The 18,876-nt window shown below is 42.4% G+C and overlaps 1 protein-coding gene and 1 long non-coding RNA gene across 3 annotated transcripts in view; one reads left to right on the top strand and one right to left on the bottom strand.

Moving 5' to 3' along the window:
• SDC2 (syndecan 2) overlaps positions 1 to 12,262 on the top strand; it is a 100,353-nt gene extending 88,091 nt beyond the window's left edge. For both annotated transcript variants that reach the window (XM_006943320.4, XM_045050102.1), the window contains exons 3-5: positions 4,830 to 4,963; positions 9,165 to 9,300; positions 10,187 to 12,262. In XM_006943320.4, the coding sequence (XP_006943382.1) occupies positions 4,830 to 4,963; positions 9,165 to 9,300; positions 10,187 to 10,350 (434 nt within the window). In that variant the 3' untranslated portion in view covers positions 10,351 to 12,262. The remainder of the gene's footprint in view (positions 1 to 4,829; positions 4,964 to 9,164; positions 9,301 to 10,186) is intronic.
• Positions 1 to 18,876, bottom strand: part of LOC123383192 — a 51,216-nt gene that overhangs the window by 3,989 nt on the left and 28,351 nt on the right. The window lies entirely within an intron of this gene.

An 18,876-nucleotide genomic window follows, 5' to 3' on the forward strand; every position in this document is an offset into this window, starting at 1 on the left:
GGTCTGGAGTGGGTCATTTGAAATCCTGAATACATTAATCAGATGGATCGAGCTAAGGCTTGCTTCCACCTCGGCTCCAGCCCCGGGCAGATCACTGCTGCAAAGAAGTGCATCATTCTGGACTTTGGAAACCTCCTTATGCTGCTTAAAAGTATATTGATTTGCAGCTTAAAGGTGGTAGAAGTTGTAACCAAAATTTATAAAGCACTTCCTGTGTGTCAGGTACTGTTCCTATACTTACAACATCTACGTAAGGGCAGATTGTGATTGTCTCCACTTTTCACATGGGAAAGCCTGAGGCACAGAAGGATTGAGTAACTTGCCTCAGATCGCACTGTCAGAGTAATGGAGCTGGGGTAGGGACTGGGGAGTTGGGCTTGAGAGTGTGTTCGTTTTTGCTCTTTTGTTGTCCTGCCTTCTTGTGTCATAATACCCCACTCTAGAATTAGGCCACCCTGCCTAGCTGATGCCCAATCCCAGCTGGAAACTGGGATCGTCTCCAGGGTTTTGGCCATTGTTCCTTCTGTCCTCACTCCTATCTTAACTATCTAGTGGCAAAGCAAATGGACTGGAGGAAATGGCTGGAGGCCTAAAGGGTACTTCCTGGATGAAGAGATGGGGCCATGCTATATGTGTGGACTCAAGAATGGGCATTAATGAATATGAACACTCCGACCATTCACTTAAATATTTCCTAGGCATTCACTGTATGCCAGACATAGTGCCTTGTTCTTGGGACACAGAGATGAGGAAGACTTGGTCCCTGTCTTCAGGGGACCAAGCACCTGAGAGAAATGTAAAAATGAGAAAAAAAACAATATAACACCATGTCAGGAGTGATATAATATAGGAAAATGCTTTACAGCAAAAATTTGAGAGTTAAACATAGTATTCTGGTGCTATGGAACATACGTACCTTGGGGCACCTGGGCAGCTCAGTCAGTTAAGTGTCTGACTCTTGATTTCAGCTCAGGTCATGATCTCAGAGTGGTGAGATTGAGCCCTGGGTTGGAGCCTGCTTAAGATTCTCTTTCTCTCCCTCTGCCTGCGTGCCTGCCTCCCTCCCTCCCTCTCTCTCAAAAAACAAAAACACCCCAAAAAACTAAAAAACAACAACAAAAGCAAGGGAACACACATACCATCCAATGTCCAACTAAACCATCAATAAAGGAATTGGTCCTAACTCACAAGGACACATAAAACAGTAGAGGAGACAATAGCCATGATGTTTTGAAAGCTGGAAAGCAGATGGTCTTGTAATGGAGAGAGGGGATGACGTTGATTCTGAGAAAGACAGTGTGAGCAGTAGTTTCCCAGGTGGAAACGGGCTCTGGGCTGGGATGTCTCAGGCCAGAGAGAACAGTGAGAGTTTGAAAGTCAGGGATGACAGAGATGTGATCAAGGGGGCTCCCGGGTCTCTGGTTCGGGCAAGAGGGTCAATGTACTTTAATAAAGATAATAAATACAGTAGAAGAACCACCCGAGGCAGATCACTCCTCTGTCTCTAACGGAAGAAGTGTTAGCTTGAGGGAGTTTTCTACTTTACACAATCTCCTCTCTTCTCAAAACAGATTCTCCTAATTCAGTGAGTCATATTTGTAACTGCTGTGAACAAAGGGGGGTCTTGAAAGCCCTTAATGGAAAATTTTTCATTTGGCATTGAAAAACATTTTTTTGCAAGGAAATGATTCATTGTAGGAGCAAATCAAGCATATTATGTGTCAAACTTTGACAGAAAATCAGGTAGGCTGTTAGAAACGAGAAGTGTGTTTCTAGAGCCATCATTATTAATGACACATTTACATACCATTTTATATGTACGGTGCTTCCAAAATATATCCCATTCAGACCTCTGAGAGTTCGTTCCTATCCCCACTTCACACACGAAGACACTGACGCCAGCATTCCTTGCCAAAGGTCAAAGCTAAAGATGCCAGAACCAGTCCTAGATTTGTTTTCAATGCCAAATCCCATATGTATTTCAGATATACTCTACCATTTCTTCTCTGTATGATGAGTGTACGTGCTAAAGTTGAAGGAGATAGTTGATAGAATAAAATATTTTAAAATGCGAAATTGAAAAACAAAAACAAAAGCAACAGCATCCTAGCCTCTTGCCATGTTTCCAACACAGCACCTCTTCCGAACTACTTATTTCATTTTACCAGGATCCTGTGAGGAATTTAGAGGTATTTGTCTTTCGCTCCTGTCTGAGGAAGCAGGTTAGAGTTGCAGAGTTTTGAGTTTGAGTTTGTTATACATTTGACAGATGATCACCTTAAAAAAGAATATTATATTTGAATGTCAGAAATTCTTAATGCTATTCTGGTAAAAAGGCAAAAATAAAAATAAAAATAAAATAGCGTCCAGGTGGCAGGCAGTTGGCGGTTAGTTACTCATTGAACAAATACTGGAGTGGAGCCTGTGGCTGTTGGGGATTCTATTAGGCAATCGGAGAGCAAACAGATGCAATTCTTGGCCTTACAGAGCTTCTAGTCTACTAGTGGAGATTTCAATCAATAGTTGTGTAAATAAATGCAGGATTACAAATTTGTGATAAATGCAATTACGGTAAGAAAAGTGGTACTAAAAACCATTTAACAGAGGACACTGAGGTAATATGGAAGAGAGGGAGGATAACATGGGGAATGACCTTGGTGCTAATGTCTGGAGGTGAATTAGGAACTAGCCAGGTGAGGGCTTCTGCCAGGAGATCAGGGACAACAGGGGAAAATGAGGCTCAAGGAGGCTGGAAAAGTGGGCCAGGGCTGGACCCTGCAAGGCTGGGCTGAGGCATTTCCTATACATCTCGAGCAGTGGAGTGCCATTATAATGGTTTTAAACAGGAGGATGATGGGGTGACAGCCAGTTTGTGGGCAGTGGACTGAAAAGGGGGCTCTCAGAAAGAAGGCAGGACAGTGGCTTGTGGATGGCGGCATTGGATGAGAGTGGTGGCCCTGGGACTGTGAAAAGCTGTTAGAGTGAAGACATATTAAGAAAATAAAATTGATAGAACTAGGGATGGATTCAGTGTGGGGTAAGGAAGAGGAAGTCAGAGTTGTGACTTCCAGGAATGGGGGGTTCTGTTTGCTGCCCGTTAACACCAGATGACCACCAGGTCTGTAGGGGCAGAGGGAGATTGTGAGCACTGTTTTGAACATGTTAGAGGTGGATGGCACCTTCGAGTCACTGGAGTGAAAATGTCAAGTCGGCCAGTGGATGTGTAGGTCTGAATTTCAGAGGAGCAGTTAAGCTAATGATATAAACTTAGGTTTTGTTTGTATTTAGATGGTAATTGAAGCCGTGGCTGTAGGTGAGGCAGAAAGTGTAGAGTAAGAAGCAGCCTGGGGCTGATGCTCAAGGAACTGATACTTAAACTCTAGGTCAAAAAAGCCTGAGCCCGCAGAGGAGACTTAGAAATAGCCCAAGAGGTGAGGGGGAAAGCCGGGAAGTCAAGTCCTAGAAGCCCAAAGAGAGTATATCAAGAAGGAGACGATAGCTGACCAGTGTCCAGTGGTGCCAGGAGGCTCAATTATATGAGGACCACTCTGAAGATGCCTTTGGATATGGCAGCGTGGAGGACCTTGGTGAGCTGATTAACAAGCAGCACTGAGAGCGTGATGACAGGGGAGGTCAGACTAGAGGGGGTACAGATAGCTGGTGAGCAGGGATGCTGATGAGGACCCACAGCACCACTGGAAAAGTCTTGGCTGTAAAAAAAAAAGCAGAGAGCAGCAGTTCCCCTCAGAGAATAAAGGGCCTACTGTGGGAGAGTCTTCTCTTTCTGTTGTTTTGTTGTGTTTTAAAATGGAGAATGGGGGCGCCTGGGTGGCGCAGTCGGTTGAGCGTCCGACTTCAGCTCAGGTCACGATCTCGCAGTCCGTGAGTTCGAGCCCCGCGTCAGGCTCTGGGCTGATGGCTCGGAGCCTGGAGCCTGTTTCCGATTCTGTGTCTCCCTCTCTCTCTGCCCCTCCCCCGTTCATGCTCTCTCTCTGTCCCAAAAATAAATAAACGTTGAAAAAAAATTAAAAAATAAAATAAAATAAAATAAAATAAAATGGAGAATGTAGGGGTGCCTGGGTGGCTCAGTTAAATGTACGACTTCAGCTCAGGTCACGATCTCGCAGTTTGTTAGTTCAAGCCCCGCATCAGGCTCTGTGCTGACAGCTCGGAGCCTGGAGCCTGTTTCGGATTCTGTGTCTCCCTCTCTCTCTCTGCCCCTCCCCCGCTCGTGTTCTCTCTCTCTCTCTCTCTCAAAAATAAATGTTAAAAAAAAAATTTTAAATGAATAAAATGAAATGGAAAATGTAGCATGTTTCAACATAGGAAAGGAAGAAATCTCATGCACAGAAGAGTTTGAACATTCAAGTAAAAGAGGAGATCCTTGAGAGTGTTCAGGACAATATTACAAAATATGCCAGGCTGCCCATGGATCCCTTGGAAATCACTTTATCGCAGTGAAAACTGCAGGAAAGTTAAGTGTGGAATTCGTTTTTTAAGTTTATTTGGGGAGAGAGAGAGAGAGCACAAGCAGGGGAGGGGCACAAAAAGGGAGCGAGAATCCCAAGCAGGCTCCGTGCTGTCAGCATGGAGCCCAATGCAGGAGCTTGAACTCACGAACCATGAGATCGTGACCTGAGCCAAAATCAAGAGTCAGAGGCTCAACCGACTGAGCCACCTGGCATCCCTTAAATGCCAAATTCCTGAGGAGCAGGTATTTTGAAAACACATGGCCCTGTCAGTGTCCATCCTGAACAGTACCATCTGATGATATAGAAATCTGTGTTGTGATTCATGTGCTCAGCTCCTCTTTGCTTGGTTTTTTCCAGGAGCTGATGAGGACGTAGAGAGCCCGGAGATGACCACATCCCGACCACTTCCAAAGATAGGGTTCACTAGTGCTGTTCCCAAAGTGGAAACCACGACATGGGAGATCCAGAACAAGATACCTGCTCAGACGAAGGTGTGTTTGCTTTGCATTGCATTACCGGGTTATTGTGTTTCATTTTAAAAATTGCACAGAATGTTCCTTTTGAGAAGCCCCACTTAAAATTATGTGAGGACAAATGGTCTTTCATCATCTTGCTGTAAATGGCTCTTTCTTACTCTTTATGATCGTTTTGACGTTTACCCACCGACTCCTTCATTGTTGTTTAAATAAACGTTTTTCTTCAGAGCAGTTATAGGTTCATAGCAAAATTGAGTGGAAAGTTCCCATGTGCCCCCTGCCCTCACACAGACACCACCTCCCCCCCAGAGTGGTACATTTATTACAATTGATGAACCTAATTGATACATTATTTTTACACAGAGTCCATAGTTAACCTTAGGATTCGCTCATGGTGTTGTACCTTCTGTGGGTTCTGACAGATGTACCTCGTGCTGCCTCTTTATCTCTCCTGCCCCCCACCCCCGGAAAGTACTGATCTTTTTACTGTCTTCATAGTTTGGTTTTTCCAGAATGTAATAGAGTTATCACCATACAGTATGTAGCCTTTTGAAATAGGCTTCTTTCGCTTAGCAATATGCATTTAAGGTTCCTCCGCGTCTCTTCATAGCTCAGTAGCTCACTCAGCTACCTACTACAACCTACTACTTTTAGCACCCCGGCCTAGCTTATATATGGATATTTTTTATAGGGTGCTAAGGGTCTCAAAACCCAGTTAAGAAACAAAATTTTTTGTTTACTTGGACTTAAGCCAAGAAAATTTGTTTTCAGTTCATAAAGAATTTTTTTCTGTGTCAAAACCATTGTGAACTTTACACATGATGAAACGGGTTCTGGAATAAGGAAACTCCAGGTTCCTGTCTCATTCAGTTACTTCTTAAAGTCTCCTCAGGCCTGTCATCAGCAGAATACAGACTTGGCCTCTTTCAGGGATAATGATGAACGTGGTTGCATCTCAATATATTTATTTTGAGGGCTGAGTTACTAAGAAATAAGGTCTTTGGATTTAGAGCCAAAGTACTAGTTGTTGAAAACTATGAGACTGGTGATTTTGGCCTTATTATCATTATATTGTAATTAGCCGACCACCTACTAGTGGGTAAGCTATTTAAGTTGGAAAATGCATATGAAAGTCTGAAGAAGGCCTAGGCTTTAAATCCTGGATCTGGTCAAATTTCTTAGCTTCTCTGAGCCATTCCTCATGGGTCCGTGAGAAAATTAAATGTGGGTGGGTGCCTGTAGTATGGCCCCTGAGACCCAGGAAGCATTCTGTAAGCCTTGACTGAATTTGGTTAGAGCAATCACCAAATAAGCCTTATAACTGCAGTAGGAGGCTTTGTAGATGGCCCAGGGCTCGCAGACTGCTTATGAAAACTTAGAAACACAAGTGTCCCCTTTGAGAGCTCCTCCATCTGTTGGTCAGAAATGAGCTGCTGCCAAGCTTTAGTAGGAGACAAGATGTGGAGGGCTGTCCCCTGAAGGTAGTGACACGTCTTGTCTGGAGTAAGAAGTGCCCCTCTACAGGCAGGAATGCATGACAGCTTCCCACAGTTTCATGTCCCTCCCTCTGTGTCCCCGCTGCATGGGAACAGGACAGTGAGTGACAGAGCTGGATGCGTTTCTGCAGATGTGGAGGGGCCGTGGCCAACCCTCCTCACACTGGAGGATGCTCTGTAGGATTAAGAAGAACCAAATACTGTCAGTAGCAGACTGACTTCACGGGCCAGGAGAGGGGAAAAAAGAAGGTCCCTGAACACGGGCAGACATACTAGCATGTGCTGACTCCATGTGCGGGAGCTGCTCTGTCAGTGCATGGAGTTGAACGAATGAGAGAAGAAGGGGAGGAATGCAGGGTAACTGGTGCCATTGACGGGAGGATGGGGAGGGGGCCCTCAGTGTGGGTGGCACACTTCTCCAGTGTGACTGTTGAAAGATGCATTTGGCGTTCCGCGGTTTTATTTGACCGCTTGTCATGGCTGAATCTCTTGTGACCATTAGGACCCACTAGCTTGAGGCAAGAAACCCAGTTTTGGCTTTCAGTGATAAAAATTGTACCCTAAACAAAATCTAATGTGACAATCGAGTTCTGGTCAGTTGACAAGAACGAATTTAAAATTGATTTCAATTTTTAAAAATTGGCCTTAAGGAATTAATTGTGTCAGGTGTAGATAAAGAAGACAGATAGATGTTTGGCAGATGAGCTCAGAAATTAAGAATCTCCAAACATTTTAATATATGTATATTCTTAGTATCATTTATGTTCAATGGAGTGATTATTCATTGCTTCATGAGAGATTTATGGCATGCTACTCCTCATCCTAGGTACTGATAATGATACTATTGATAATTAATGATTTAATTTTCTTATAGTTCCATGGTACGGCTTAGTTAAGCATTGCCTCTAGGATACCGTTAATGTCAACTTTTGAATGGGTCTGACAGTGGCATCAGCGTCACTGTTACAGATATCCTATCTAGTTTGTTGTAAATTTAGGTGACAGCAATGAAAAGAACCCAAGTGTTTGTTGAAGCAGAGCATTACTCATCATCTTTTACTTCGGATACATTTCCAAGGCATCCCAACAACCAGACGTGGATGCAACAGATCTTTAATTGACTTCATTTAATCATCTGTGTTGCCTTTTTGTAATTTCATTTTGCACATATCCACAAGAGTTAAGGTATTTCAGATTAGTTCCATCCTGTAGAAATAATCCTTCTGAATCAAATCTCTCCTTCTATACAATAAAACATTTCAATTTAAAGGATAAATGTTCCATCCAGAACACCTGGAAGTTTGTGCACTGATGGACTGTCCTTGTAAGAAGATGGCGGCCCCAGTTCAGTTTCTTTGGAAGCCTAGTGTTCAGTTCACTGAGGCAGGGACCCATGACCTCACATACTCTGGAGTTCAGATGGATCCACCTGGTCTGGTTAGTGGCCCTTCCTGGATATACCAGTGACCTTAAGCCACCCCAAAAAGGTGAGGTCTTTCCTTTTTATGTTTAGACTTGAGTAGACGAGTAGCTGGCTCCCATTTTGGATGAACTCTGGCCTTCAGAAAGCAATCAGTCACTTAACTGGGCCACAGCTGAGAGTCCTAATGAAAATGGACTTGGCTGTTTGTAGGCAGACTAGTAGAGCTGATAAGGATTGTCTATAATAATAGCCAATGCAGTTGACAGTGTTTTCATCAGTAGTGTCAGTCAAGTAGAACTTCAGCCTGGTAGTTAGTTTGCTGCAAGAACGTGGGTGTGATGTGATAAACACCTGAACAGGGCTGTGGAAATGGGGAGCCGAGGAAGACACTTAATATGAGAGAATGGTGAAAGGCAAGTTGGCAGGACTGTGGTATGGCAAAACATATGATTTGAAATGTGCTCAAATAACTTTGGGGGCCCCAAAAGAATAGCTGGTACCATTAATGGACATAGAAAAGAAGATCAGTATTACTCAGTGCTACAGCCAGGGGTTAGTTAGTGTCCTGCAGGCTGCTGGGGGGTTGGGATTAATGCTGGCTGGAGATGAGCTTCTGAGAGTTACCATCTTGGATTTGAGCTTTAGAATTGTGGGATACCCAAGAAGCTGGGAGTGCACGTCACTGAACGGCCACGGACACCAAGGTGCGAGAAAGTGGTATGACTTGGTGTGGATCACACGGGAGCTGCTTATAGAACCCAGACTCCTGAAGTTCTAGTTCAGGGTTTGCTGAAAGTGTAAGAGTGAATAGGTAGAGGGGAGCATTACAGAGTAAGCCTGGGGAGGTACTCTGCAGAGTGGTAGCAGGGAGAGCCTTGGAGAACACCTGGAGAGAAAGCCTGGGAGGAAGCTGTCATCACAGAGCCCCATGTGGCAAAGAGATGAAGGAATAAGGAGACTTGGGGCCATGCTCTTGGGTTGGTGCAGCGAGGGGGAGTTGTAGCCTGAAGAGTGGTAAGAAAACAGATCTTATGAGGTGTCATCTAAAACAACCTAACCATGTCATTAGGGTTATTACAAACTCATTAACCAGCTGTTTTGCCTATACCTGTGATGGGTGTTATATGAAACCATGAACAGCGTGGGTCCATCATAAAACTTGCCCATTGGTGTTTATTCCAATTATTTCCCACATTCATTGTTTGAAAAAAAAATAAACCTTGGAATATGTCTATTGTATCTTCTTTCCAGCACATTATACAGATTTTTTTTAATCTTTTCCTTTTTCCAATATCAGTCACCTGAAGAAATTGATAAGGAAAAAGTTCACCTGTCTGACTCAGAAAGGAAGATGGACCCAGCTGAAGACGATACAAATGTGTATACTGAGAAACACTCAGACAATCTGTTTAAACGAACAGAAGTCCTGGCAGGTGAGTAACCCAGTGGAGGCCTGGTGGGAAGGTCCTTAAATAGGCCTGTTTGGCTAAGTGATATTCAGAGGTGTAGGCCAAGCTTGCTGAATGTCACCTTCCTGCTGAGAGCAGTCTTAAGAGACAAGAGTTAGGCAAATGTTGTCTTTATTTTCTGTCCGCTCCTTCATCCTACCGCCTGATGCAAGAAGAGGAAAGTTCAGAACTGAATTGGTCCAGAACAACCGGGTGTGGGGATGGTGGGATTGCAGCTCTATCAGTCCTGCTCCAAGTCATCCTGATGCCAAAATAAATTCAAGAGAAGGAAAGGTTCTTTATGGGGAGGGCAGTTGACACAGATAATGCCCAAGGCATCAAGAATACTGTCTCGAATCAGAGCTTACCTGATGGAAGTATTATTTGATTTTAAAGGGGAAGATTTGCAAGATTTAAGAACACTTAGTCCTCGAAAGGATAGTCCCAAAGCCAAGACTAGAAAGGAAATTTGCTCGCTTTTTTTCATATTTACCCTTACAAAACTTAAGTCAGTTATATCCTGTTATGTGTCTTCGGTGAAAAAGCAATTAGAAGATTAGACCATGAAATGTGAGTACTGAGAACACTAAGGAATTTTAGAGTATGGAGTCAGTTGAGGCCCCAGCCAGATTTTTTCCTGCTGAGGCTTTTGGATGATATTAATAGTAATCAAAGAAAGTATTGTACCTTCCTTGGGAATATCAGATTGGTGTAATGACCTGGTTGTTTCATTGAATCTCGTTTCTAAATGTTTTGGGGTTTTTCAAATGGAGCCTTTTATAAAAGTGTAAACAGATTAGGCCTGACAGAGTTAATTTCTGCAACCTTTGAATCCGTCCTAAAAGTAATCTTCCTTTTTGGCATGTTTCAGCTGTCATTGCTGGCGGAGTTATCGGCTTTCTCTTTGCAATTTTCCTTATCCTGCTGTTGGTGTATCGCATGAGGAAGAAGGATGAAGGAAGTTACGACCTTGGAGAACGTAAACCATCCAGTGCTGCTTATCAGAAGGCACCTACTAAGGAGTTTTACGCGTGAAACTCCCACTTAGTGTCTCTATTTATGAGATCACTGAACTTTTAAAAATAAAGCTTTTGCATAGAATAATGAAGATCTTTGTTTTTTGTTTTTCTCATTAAAGAGCCATTCTGGCACTTTAATGATAAAATCCCATTGTATTTAAAACTTTTCATGTATTTCTTTAGAACAACATAAAATTAAAACTTAACATCTGCAGTGTTCTGTGAATAGCAGTGGCAAAATATTATGTTATGAAAACCCTCTATGTTCATGGAATCGGTTTAAACTTTTATGCGCAAATACAAAATGATCGTTTTTATCCTACGGTTCGAAGATGAAAGCTGTTTAATTTGTGTCCGCGTGTCTCTGATTGACCTTACCAAGTGGTCTTACTTTGTTAATTTATCTGTTCCCCTCTCCTCTGCACTTTCCCTCTTGTCCCCTTGAAAACAAAACAAAACTCTATGCCTTTTGTAGCTGTTACGGTGCAATTTGTCTTTGGATAATTCAGATAATGGTAATTTAGTGTATATGTGATTTTCAGATATGTAAACTTTAACCTCCACTTTGTATAAATTTTTAAGTGTCAGACTATCCATTTTACACTTGCTTTGTTTTTCATTACCTGTAGCTTCAGGCAGATTTGCAACAGCAAATTAATGTGTAAAATTGGATTATTACCACAAAACTGTTCAGTCATAGCTATCTAATCAGATCTTCTTTTGGGAGGATTTGATGTGAGTTACTGACGAGCCTCAGCAAACCCAAAGATGCTAACAGTATTTTGAGAAGTTGCTGCAGATTCCTTTGGCCACTGTATTTGTTAATTTCTTGCAATTTGAAGGTACGAGTAGGGGTTTAAGGAAAAATCAGTTTTTGTTCTTAAAAATGCATTTAAGTTGTAAACGTCTTTTTAAGCCTTTGAAGTGCCTATGATTCTATGTAACTCGTTGCAGACTGGTGTTAATGAGTATATATAACAGTTTAAAAAAAAAGTTGGTATTTTATAAGCACAGACAATTCTAATGGTAACTTTTGTAGTCTTACGAATAGACATCAATTGTAATTTGGGAACATAAAAACTACTGAATAAATCATGTGGCCTAATATTGAAAATGTCACTGTTATAAATTTTGTACATTTTCGATCAAATGTACATCTCCCCTTTGCAAATGACCATCTGCTCTCAAGGATGATGTGGGTTTGATTTCTGAGTGTTCCATAGAGTGTCTGTAAATCAAAACCAAAGAGCTCATCGATGAGGCTGTTTATTACCAGGTTCACTTCTGAATTGGCCAGAGGAAATCTGAATGTATCCTGTGTGTGTTCGGGTGTAGATATTGGAAGACTGCCAGGGAAGGAATAGTGAAGTTGGCAGCCTTTGTAGGATAGCTGATGGCAACGTTGAGAGGGATGCCTGCTTTTGCAAATAATTTTTAGGAGTTAAATTCCAAAGAACCGAAGGGGACTCTCCTGATGTCAGTATCTAAGGTTTTGTCCTATAGACTGAAGACTGATGTACCTTGGAAACTGTGCTCCAAATCTCTCCTGAAGCTTAGCGGAAGAACCAATAGACGGAATGCCATAGTTCACACCATAGGGAAGGGAAGAAGGGCAGGGAGGCTCCGTGCATTAAAAGGAGGGCCTCACTGCTGACCACTGAAATAGCTGCAAAGCAGGGGTTCCTGAGGAGGAGATGGAAGTATGAGGGTACCCGGCTGGGTATTTCCTTCGAACTGAACATTTCCTTTTCTGTTTTAACCATAAATTTTGTTTTAACGTGTGAGCCGCCCAAGTAGGAAGAACACCGCAAAAACAGCAACCCTTTCAATACATAATGTACTTTTAATAAAGTATGAATACTGCTTCATTTAGAGACCGTTTCCTGGAATTACCACATAACTCATTAAAAAAGTTTTTTTAAACAGCACTCGGAACAGTGTTTACTTAAATTCTTAATGGCCTTAATTCTCAAATTCCTGTCCCATCACTTACAGAGTCAATCCACTTTGGAGTGATTAAAAGGAAGTTCTAGCACCTTCTAAAGTTGCACAATATCCCTCGATTACAGAGGTTAAGAATGTAGTGGGTATACCTCTAACTGTGCAAAAGCATAGTGAAATTGAGTTCGTAGAATAACAACTGCTTGGAATATCCGTGCCAAGAAAAGAAAGTTTCTGGCAAATATTTTGTCACTGCTGTAAAGCAAAATATTTGTTAAAGTGCCAAAATAAAGTCTGTCATGCTGAAAGTAAAAAAAAAATCATTGTATAGACTGACATCCAGTTTTCTTCAACTGTATGTTTTCTGCCTAGTTTTTATTTTTTATTTTTAAGATGCAGCGACTAGTACTACAAGAAGTGTTAGTAACGATTACCAAGTTCAGGAAAATTTTGGTAAAATTATAAACATTAAAGCCAATATGAAAACTTCCTGTTTCCTTAACCACATGTAAGTGATTTCCTTTGTGTGAATATGGCTTTTTGTATGAAAGGCTTGCAATATTGAAATTGCCCCATTTTTGGTGGATGGGGAAAGTGGGATGAGCTGATGTTGTGTGTTTTTGTTTTGCATTGTTTTTTTAAGTTACAGCTGCAGGTACATAGTACCTGAACTTCAGAATTAGGACCTGGTTAATAAAATTGTTATCTATTCACATTGGAAGTTGATAGCTTCAGATTGAATGTTTAGTGGAATTTTGGTGATTCATTTTTGCAAATTAGACAAAAGACCCTTGCTTATTGAGAATATAGTCTGATTTTGTAGGGTCTAGGAAATTAACCTAAATTAGTAGAACACAATTACCTAATTCTGGTTGCCTGAAAGAATGTGAATGTCCTGCAAAGGATGCTGGGTCCTTCAAGAACAGGGACAATAAATAGCAACTTCCTGGTTTTTAGGAGCTTACTTCTTCAGTGTCTTCGACATTTTGAAAACTTATAAGCATAGTGAAATTGCTTATGGTAAAAGCATATGGTAAATTTTTAAGTGAGGAATAAAAATATAAAACCTTAAAAATATTGCAGGGTGAATTTTATGACAATTGTCTTTACAGCTTTATTAGAATTCTATAATGGGGTGGTTGAAAATATTTTTAAATATGATTTTTAAAAGACAATGACTTCTTAAAAAAATTTTTTTTAATGTTTATTTTTGAGAGAAAGAGACAGAGCATGAGAGGGGGAGGAGCAGAGAGGGAGACACAGAATCCAAAGCAGGCTCCAGGCTCTGAGTCGTCAGCACAGAGCCTGACGCAGGGCTTGAATCCATGAACTGGGAGATCATGGCCTGAGCTGAAGTTGGGCACTTAACTAACTGAAGCACCCAGGCGCCCCTACAAGGCAATGATTTTAAGCAACATAATCTCTTAACTTGAATTTCTAGGTTCTAAGCCTCTGGCAGACATTAGTGAGACCCTAAGTGGTTTTCAATTAAAATTAACCAAGCCAGATGATAAGTGTAGTCTGAATTGAGTAACCATGGAGGTGTTTTTAGTGCTGCTATTCTATTACAATAGTGAAAGTTGAGATTTTGCTATTTCTGGGAAGTCAGCTTTAGCAGGCATGGGAAACTTTAAAAAAGAATAGAAAAACTGTGTGCCAGTTAGTGGTAAAAACAGTATCAAAATGAATTTTGTCCCATGCTGTTTCCTAATTCTGGGTGACTTCACTCTTAGGATTTATGGTTCTAAGATTTCATTTTGTTTATCTGTTGCATATGGTTTTTAGCAAAGCTTTTCCTGACCAAGGAACCATGGTGGCTTTGGGGGCAACTTGGTTTCCTGTGAATGAGCTGGAAGGATGTATGTGACCCAAGCAACAGTTCTAATGTACAAACGAAGTGAAAGCTTTAGGCTTTGGTGTTTCTGATGGCACAAATGCAAGATTCATTCATTCCAGTTGCCTTGTCAAAGTAGCATTCAAGGGGTGCCTGGGTGGCGCAGTCGGTTAAGCGTCTGACTTCAGCCGGGTCACGATCTCGCGGTCCGTGAGTTCGAGCCCCGCGTCAGGCTCTGGGCTGATGGCTCGGAGCCTGGAGCCTGTTTCCGATTCTGTGTCTCCCTCTCTCTCTGCCCCTCCCCCGTTCATGCTCTGTCTCTCTCTGTCCCAAAAATAAATAAACGTTGAAAAAAAAAATTAAAAAAAAAAGTAGCATTCAAATAACAAATGCTTGTGCAAGTCATCAGAGGTTTAATCAGATGTTTGCCTACTGAGTATGCCCTGGGCACTCTTCTGGAAGCTGGTGTTTAATGGTGAGTTAGATAGAGACCTTACTCTCATGGGGTTTGGAGAGGGGTAGGTGGAGGAAACAAAACTAGCAAGTAAGAATTGCCATTTGGTGGTAATTTCCACAGTGGGTACAATGCAGACTGATGTAAGGGACCGAAGGACTGTATTAGCCAGCTAGGCTAGGTATGCTGCGGTAACAATCTCAAAGTCTCAGTAACTTGCAACAGCAAAGATTTATGTCTTGCTTATGCCACATGTCTGTGGGTTGGCAGAGTTCTGCTATGAATAATTGTCACCCTCAGCCCCAATCTCCGGTCAATGGAGTGCATATTATCTGGAATGCTGCTGGTCACTGTGGTAGAAGGAAAATCACGGTAAGCACACAGTGGCTCTTAAGGCTTCTACCTAGCAGTGACATATGTTACTTTCCACCCACACTTCATTTGCCAAAGCAAGTCATGTGGCCACAACTAACTTACAGGGTGCAGAGAAGTGCAATCCTACTTTTACCCCAAAGGAGAGAGATGGGGTATTTGTGAACTGCTATGATTATTACAGCCTGGTTAGGAAAGATCTCTGAGAGGGTGAGGCCTGAGAGATGTGTGGGCAGCGGTGGTAAAATCAGGACATTCATCCCAGGCTGTGAGAAGCTCTAAGCAGGGAAGGAGCTTGGCATGTTGGAAGAACAGTAAAAAGGCCAATATCTGACCTTGGTAGTAGACCATGGTAGAAAAGGGGGGGTAAGAAGGCTGAGAAGTGTAATTGCCTTTTTACTGGTCTTCCTTCCCCCACTTTTGTTCCCTTAATTTTATTCCCTACAATGAAGCTAGCCTGATTGCTTTATGTTGAAAATTATTTATGCCACTCTCTGCAATGACTCCTATAGCACTTAGAATACAGTCCTGACTTCTTACACCTGCCCTCGAGATCTTCAGGACCTGGCCCCTGGATAATCCATTACAAGGGGACACAGTGGGGGAGGGGTAACATGTCCACTTAGGGGATCGTTATTGTTACCTAGAGGAGAAATGGCAGTGGCTGAGCCTAAGGTGGTAATGGTGGAGATGGAGAAGAGTGGAGAGGAATGGTTTGGGGAGGAAGAATCAAGCAGATATTGCTAAAAGGTTGGAAGAAGTAGGGAGTAAGGAAAGAAAGCAATCAGAGGACATCCATATTTTTGGCTGAGTGAGTCACATTCTGAGAAGAGGAATATTGGGGAGTTGGCTGATAAGAGTTCCTTTTGGGTCAAATTAAGTTAAAAGGAACTATTAGACACCCAAGTGGAGGTGTCAGGTGAACAACTGAATGTAAGAATCTGGAGCTCAAAGAGGTCTGAGCTAGAGATATTAATAAGGGAATACGGTCAATCACTTGCCTGTTGGCACGCCCATTTCCTTATTTTCCCTGCTCTACTCTGTGTGGAAGCTGGAGGGCAGGGAGAGGGATGACCCATGCAAACCACGTTTCCCAAGCTTCCTTGCCAACTGGCTTCTAGGAAAGTTTGGCCAATGGAAGGTTACTGGCAGAAGACTACAGGTCAGGAGGAAGGGAAAAGTCAGAGTGCTTTTCCCTGTCCCAGCTTTGGTCAGCATCTCTGGCATTAATGTATCTGTTCAATGGTTTGAATTCCCACTAGTTTAGTTTGTTCCTAAACTCTCATGAACCCCATCTTCCCTCTTGGTCTCTCCAGTCTTAGGGAGGGTAGCAGCTTCCTGCTGTTGCTATCTTGCCTGGGTCATTTTGCCATCCCCAGTTTGCTCTTACAACTTTTCCAACATCTTTGTAACTAAGTCCCTGGATTGAATTCCTTCTATTGCATTGCCCAGCATTGGGTTCTGTTTTCCTTCCTCGACCCTGACTGATGACAGGAATGAACAGTATATAGATAGTATTAAAGCCATGGGTCTAGATGAGATCATTTGGAGAGGTAAAAGATAAAGGAGGAGGATGACCCTGGGTCTGCCTTCTAGCACAGTCTGTCTTTTTAGAGGAACCACTACCAGATTCACTCTTTAGTACCAGTCACAGAATTGGGTTTACATTTTCACAGATGCTTAGCAGGGAACAACAATCTTTCATTGAAAGCAGGGGGGGGGGGGGAATCCTCATCATGCATCATAGCTCATTTTTGAGCAAATTAATAAGCATAATGAAGTATCCACTTCTACCAGGTTCTTAATAACATACCATATGAACTGTTTTTAAAAGAAAATAAGTTAATTGGGCAGAGGAGTAGAATTATTTGAATGTTCAGGAAATCTCTCTATTTGTGTTTACAATAGGAAAATATCAGCAAACAAAACACTCATTTTCCCACTTGTAGCCTTGTCCTGGGATCATTGAAAGCAGGATTTTTGCCTCCTTAATTACTTTCTGCTTAGGTAAATACCAGGGTAAGCTCGCATTTCCTCTGTCCAGACCAATTGCAAAGAAAAGCAGTAAAGAGGATACAAAATGTAGATGTACTTGGTTCCGTGTCAGACCCAGAATTTGGGGATTGTGAAGTTCCCTTTTCTGATAACCCATATCTCAGTCCTTTCTTTTTTTAGTATGTTACCTCTTTTCCGCAGGTATAAAATAAAGATAACAACATCCAGTGCACTGGCTTATTGTGGGAATTCAGGGAGGCACATTCAGTGAGGTAGCTTAGCATGTTATCTGGCATCTGGTAGCACCTCAATACGGGACTATTTATTCATTCCTCCACAAAGTGTTTCCTGGGCACTATGTACCAGGAATCGTTCCAGGCTCTGAGAATACAGGAACCAACAGCACAAATTCCCAGCTCTCAAGGAACTTACATTCTAGTGGGAAGAGGCAGACAACAAATGTGTAATGTGTTAACAAAAAGTCATTTGAGGGGCGCCTGGGTGGCGCAGTCGGTTAAGCGTCCGACTTCAGCCAGGTCACGATCTCGTGGTCCATGAGTTCGAGCCCCGTGTCAGGCTCTGGCTGATGGCTCAGAGCCTGGGGCCTGTTTCCGATTCTGTGTCTCCCTCTCTCTCTGCCCCTCCCCTGTTCATGCTCTGTCTCTCTCTGTCCCAAAAATAAATAAACGTTGAAAAAAAAAATTAAAAAAAAAAATTCATTTGAGCAGAGGCTTGAAGGTGGTGAGGGATTGAGCCATGGTAGCTAGGGGAGGGAGGTCTGGGGTGCTGGGTAGTATTCCTAGCAGAAGGAACAACAACTGCCAAGTCCTTGAGTGTGGCAGAGGAGCAAGTGAGCCAGGGACGAGAGTGCTGGGCAGTGAAAGATCCGTGGGCCAGATGGGGTATGTATGACCTTGTAGCCATTGTGATGACCTTAGCTGTTACAGGATTTTGAGCCAAGGGTGATATTATCTGAGCTAGACTTACAATTCATTCTCAAACCTTAGCAGGCATCAGAATCACCAGGAGCTCTTATTAAAACATAGCTTTCTGGGCTCTGCCTCCAGAATTTCTAATTCTGAGAACCTGCATCCATCAACTTTCCCCACGTGTAGCTGCTACTGCTAATCCAGGGACCCCACTTTGAAGACCACTGCATCAAAGGGATTGCTTTGATTATTGGGTTGAGGGTTGATTGGTTATGGGCGATGGATGTGGGCAAACACAAGAGCAGGAAGACTTGTGAGGCTCTTTCAGTACTCGAGGAGAGACCATCATTGTGGATAGAAATGGCAAGAAGTGATGGGATTCTGGAGAGTCAAGGTGGCTACAAAGTCTGGAAACCCAGGTGAATACATAATAAATGACTTATTGACATTGCAGTATAATACCTGATAACAATATGATCCATGTTTCTAAACTTTATGGCCACCCTATACCTTGACAGTGTAGCCAATAGGAATTGCTAGCAAACCCTGTGTGACACTCTTCTTCCAGATGGCCCCAAGCTCCAGACTCTTCCCATAGGCTATCAGAAGCCAGTCATTATTCAGTCCCCTATCAATCCTACTCCTTTCTCTTCACTCCAACCACCTTCAACATATAACTTGTTCCAGCTTTGTGTTATACACGCCTGCTTTTACCTTCAGTTCTAAGTGTGTTGAGGACCCAGATCAGGTTTGATTCATTTTGCTGTTCCCCACCTGCCCTTAGTACCTAACCCAAGTTCCTAGCACTGGATGAAAGCTGCATGCACATATAGCCAGATCTCTCTTATTAGCCTTTTACTCAATTCCTCTCTGAAAGCCAGTAAGGTCTCATATGCCTGGGACTTTCAGCCAAACAAAACAAAATGAAACAATCCATATCATGTCAAAAGTCTAAACAGAATTTAAATAAGTAGGCATTCACAGATATTTGTTAAAACCTTGGGCTTGAACTTCACC

The sequence above is a fragment of the Felis catus genome, chromosome F2 (genome assembly GCF_018350175.1).
Source record: "Felis catus isolate Fca126 chromosome F2, F.catus_Fca126_mat1.0, whole genome shotgun sequence".
Taxonomy (NCBI): domain Eukaryota; kingdom Metazoa; phylum Chordata; class Mammalia; order Carnivora; family Felidae; genus Felis; species Felis catus.